Here is a 4881-nt window from a genome sequence, read left to right as displayed (position 1 = left end):
CAGATCTGAGAGAGAACCAAGAGGTCAAACATGAAATTTACAAGATGACATGTTGCTTCTCTGTAAACATCAGCAAAGTAAAGGGAGGACTGCCTGACGAACACAACACACGCACACACACACACACACACACACACACCCACAGGGATAATGGACATCTAGAGTGTAAACATTTTAACGCACACTCACACACAGTTCTCGTCTTTACAATGACCTCACCACACCCCCACCACAAAACACACATTCTTCTCAAGCTTCAGCACAAGCTTTTTTGCGATGCACACACACACACACACACACACACTACACAGTGAGAGCATAAACTACAGGGCTCTCTCTCCCTGCCTCCTCTGCCAGGACTGAGCATGCTCAGTCTGTGTCTCTGTCCTTCTCAGGTTTGCACACGTCACATCTACAAAGCCGTGTGGGCATGTTTGATAGCGTTTTGGTCAAACTGTTGGTGGGGGGGGCAGAACTGAGGCAGGAGCGATGGCAGAGCACACGTGGAGCAGGCGGGTCATGACAGACCCGTCTCCTGCTGGGTCACAATCACATACAAGTGTCTCTCAGTGAAGCTCCTCATCCGTTTGCTGGGTTCCTCTTCTCCCCTGAACCCTCCTCTTCTGTCCTCTCCACTCCCCAGTTAAGGCCATGGGGGGGGGCTGGACACAGGTGAGAGACAGGCCTGCATCCACAGACAAAACAGGAGGCCTGCTGGGACCTGAGCGAGCCAGGGGGGGTCAGCTGGCCACCGTTAAGGTAGTGAGAGGCCAGGAGGTAGAAGTCATCACCAGCAGATGGAGGATGAAGAGCTCAGCAGAGCCTCGTTGATGTTCAATGGCTTCACTCTTTTTTTTCTTTTGGTTCTGTTCAGGAGTGATTATCTGCAGAGATGGATTCAGTCAGGACTAATATGTGATGATCGCTCTGATTGTTTCATCCAGTTCAGTTGCATTAGTGTCCAGAAATCCATGGAAGGATCACAGCACGTCCTGAAGACAGAAGAGGGAAAAGGAGTGAAAGGACAGAAACAGATGGATTCTCCAGAGGAAGCAGGTCTTCTAACAGGAATATGGTCCTCAAGACCCTCAAGAATGAAGGGACATTTAAGCACAACATTCTCATACCTGTTGTATATTATTAGGGGACTCATTTTAACAACTTTCCTAAGACAGATTGATCTTAGAAAATCAATAAATCGATTCATTGATTAAGTCGATCAATCGTTACACACCTAAACATTTTATATCAATAATCTCTGGGACACATTTCTTAATGTTGGATGAATACAGACATATTCTTTTTCAATTTGCATCTGGAAATAAAATTCACCACATTGAACATCCAGGGATGGGCAGTTCCAGGCCTCGAGGGTCAATTTCCTGCATGTTTTCCAACATTCACCCCTCTGGCATGTTCTGATTGGCTGGACACACCTGAACCAGGTAATCAGTAGGACCTGGATATCTGGAAATCATACAGACACACTGGCCCTCGAGGCCTGGAACTACCCATCCCTGGATGTTCAATGTGGGGAATTTTATCCCAGACTTTCATGTGAAGTTCAGAGGGTTCAGTCAGACAAACCCACGGGGGTTCGAGTGGGAAAAACCGGCGTTTGGTTTAAGAAACCGATTTGGTTTCAAACTGACTTTCATCGAGACACACTGTTAGTGTCAGACTGCAGTTCTACTTCAGAGCTCAAACCGCTGGTTCTTGTGGCATTTCTCACCTTGAACAGATCGCTGATCGGTCAGTCAGACGGATGTTCCGGGCAGGAGCGATTGATCTCAAACCAGGAGTCTATACAGCTGCAGAGGCAGACAGACATGCATCAACCTTCTTCATCCACGCTGACTCTGAGGACCTTAGAGGTTCCACCAGGAACAAATTCATGCTAAAACAGTTTGGATGTGCTCCTTTAGATGAACCTTTTCCACTTATCAGGAAAAACTCTCAGATGCACTGCATAAACAACAAGCATGAATCTGCATAAAGCAAAAAAAGGCATGTTTTCTTAAACTAAGACTTTGCTATTGAACAAATTTCTCAATCAGACATTTTTAAGACATTTTTTGTTTAAACAAGTGTCTTTACTTTCTTAAGATTCATTCTCTTCAGTTTTTTCAGTGAGTTTCTGGGACACAATTTTAAAATGCAGAAGTCCCCAGTGTTTAACAAAAGTGTAACTATCTGATGGTGTTAGAGTGGAGCTAACAAACCCTTCTGCTGAGCAGCAGCAGTTCCTTCTGTCACAGAGGAACCTCCCAAAGGAACGTTCAGGGACTTTAATGTGACAGTTTGCCTCACCCACAGTCCTTTCTTTGCACAAGTACAGAATTCTGTAAGCCGTCCATCATATTGACAGATTTGAATGAGGGTAATAAATCATAACGCTGTGAGCTTGATAGCATTAATGTCAGTTACTATGAAGAAAACAACTGCAGCTCACCACTGTGTCCAGCTGGGGGCGTGTGTGCATCATTATAAAATTTTACTGATAATTCTTCATTCCAAGATCAACAAACTGGCTAAGAAAATGACTTTTTTTTTACCTGTGGTGATAGTCAATGACGACTTTAAGTTCTTTGATTGATTTAGGTAGAAAGATATATTTTTTTGTAATTAAAAGAACGACAAACAAACAAACGGGTAAGAATAACCGGATGATCAAGAATGTCAGGAGTCATCATTGGATCAGATTTTCACTGCGGCCTCTGGATCACAGAGTTGACCTCTGTACGTAGCTCTGCACTTGCAGCTCCGTGCTGAATAATCAGGTGAGCGGTTCAAGCTGATTTTTGGCTGATTAGTGCCCCTACACCTTCAAATCAATTGTATTTATATACCCTAATATTACAACACAGTTGGGCTTTCTCACCAGTAATTGTCCGAAAACATAAAATTAGTCATAAAATATAAACAATAGCTGATTGCTAAACTAAACCTTGGACCACATGTGTAAAGTCAAGGCCCGGGGGCCGGATCCGGCCCTTTAATTATATCTGGCCTTCTAGATCATTTTATTTTATTGTTTATCCATTGTTTATTTATCATTTCTAACAAATCTGACAAAATATATTTTTACTGAGAGCAAAATATTGAAAGTTATTTAAGGTTTAAGTTGATTTATTCTGGAATAATAATATTCCTGTCTGTTTTTATTCATAGTTATATTAAAAAGTTACACTTTTAAAGTTTTAAAAACGTATTTTTAGTGTCTTCAATAAATACTAATCTTGTTTGGCCTGCGACATAAAGAGTGTTTTGGATTTTGGCCTCCTGTGCGTTTGAGTTTGACACTCCTGGTCTAATGTCTGTAAATACAGACCCTGCCGCAGCAGATGCAGTGATGGTCCATGTTACTACAGATGGCCTCATTCCAGTGAGCGTGGCCACACACTGCAGCACAGCTTGGTATGTCTCAAAGACGCAGCTGCATTCATACAAATCTGAGTTCTTCCTGGGCGAGAGAAAGCCAAAGGTATGGATTCCAAACCATAAAACATGTGGACTACACGTCTAAAGCTGCTGGAGCTTTTTAAGTCTTTATAGATGCAAAGAAACATCTCCCAGAGTGTCTGGAGGCATCCATCACTTATCTCCTGTTTCATTTGCTCCCAAATTGTCCAACAAGGATGTGTTTAAAAATACAACAAGGAGCATCTTTACTACCAGATGAGATACGTGACCTCTACTTCAAAGGCGAGGAGCAACATCGATCTTTAGCTGTGGAGGCAGAAGTGGACAATGACTCAGACATGTGGGCGTGTGTGTCTGTGCGGCAGTCACCTTTTGTGGTAGATGCAGAGGCACGGCAGTCTGGCTATGGTGTCCCCTTGCTGCAGTTCCTCTAGACAGATCACACACTCCCCGGCATCCCTCGCCAACACATCATCTATGGAAGCAGACACCAGGACGAGTCAGAGAGCCGGAAATGCAGCGTGACATGCAACAGATTTACATGGAGACTTCTGCTTCATCAAAACCACGAAAAAATCCAACAAAGTCCTGCTGTTTTTCTTGACACCTTTGTTGCTTGGGAGTTTGACCAAATGTGTGGATTTTTATTTAAAGCATGTTGTCAAAGAGGATTTTCCTCCAGAGTCAACTGTCTCACACAATAAATCCCATCTCATCCGTGTTCTCAATGTCACAGAGGGTTGGAGGGACGATGCCAGAAAGGTTAAAGATAGTTGAGGGAAGAGAAACATGAACACAGACAAAAATTCTCATCAGATGTGTAATCTGAAGAAGAAGGGGGGAAGATGGACTAAAAATTGAAACAAATATCTGGGGTTCATGCTTTTGATGGCAGGGAATGGTTGTGGTTTGAAGACCCATATACAGAAAACAGGTTAGTGCCAGAAACTATCCGTCTGCATCAGATGCTGAGTCCTGTGAAGGATCACAAGGTTGATAGTCTATCCCAGCTACTGTGGCATGAATGTGGGGTACACCCTGGACAGGTCACAGTCTATCAGAGGACACACACACACATATCTGAGAGACAGTGAAGAGTCTTAAAACAATCTCTGAAAAGACCTTTTGAATTATGAAATGGAGATGTGGTGTCTGGAGAAGGAGGAAAACATGCACACTCCACACAGGAAAGACCCATCCCAGATTCAGACCTTATAATAAGTTAGTAAATAAAACAACCAAAAATTAAACAACATGAAAAGACAAAAATATGAAGGACAGGAGCACTGTCAGAACTAACAGAATGTACTTGAAAGAACACCCCATAATAGCTGTAGGACCATCCATCCATCATCCATCCATACATCCTTCCCTCCATCCATCCATCTGTCTGTCCGTCCATCCATCCATCCATCCATCCATCCATCTATCCATCTATCCATCCATCCATCCATCCAT

At 43.2% G+C, this 4881-nt stretch overlaps 1 protein-coding gene across 1 annotated transcript in view; it reads right to left on the bottom strand.

Annotated features, from left to right (window-relative positions):
• Positions 1 to 4: 4 nt before the first annotated feature.
• znrf1 (zinc and ring finger 1) overlaps positions 5 to 4881 on the bottom strand; it is a 53475-nt gene continuing 48598 nt past the window's right edge. The window contains exons 3-5 of the mRNA XM_024259148.2: positions 3793 to 3898; positions 1733 to 1811; positions 5 to 992 (exon numbers count right to left, since the gene is read on the bottom strand). Of these exons, the coding sequence (XP_024114916.1) occupies positions 1754 to 1811; positions 3793 to 3898 (164 nt within the window). The 3' untranslated portion in view covers positions 5 to 992; positions 1733 to 1753. The remainder of the gene's footprint in view (positions 993 to 1732; positions 1812 to 3792; positions 3899 to 4881) is intronic.

This window comes from Oryzias melastigma, linkage group LG6 (genome assembly GCF_002922805.2).
Source record: "Oryzias melastigma strain HK-1 linkage group LG6, ASM292280v2, whole genome shotgun sequence".
NCBI lineage: Eukaryota > Metazoa > Chordata > Actinopteri > Beloniformes > Adrianichthyidae > Oryzias > Oryzias melastigma.
The sequence above is the reverse complement of the archived record's forward strand: the minus strand, read 5'-3'. Positions and strand labels throughout refer to the sequence as shown.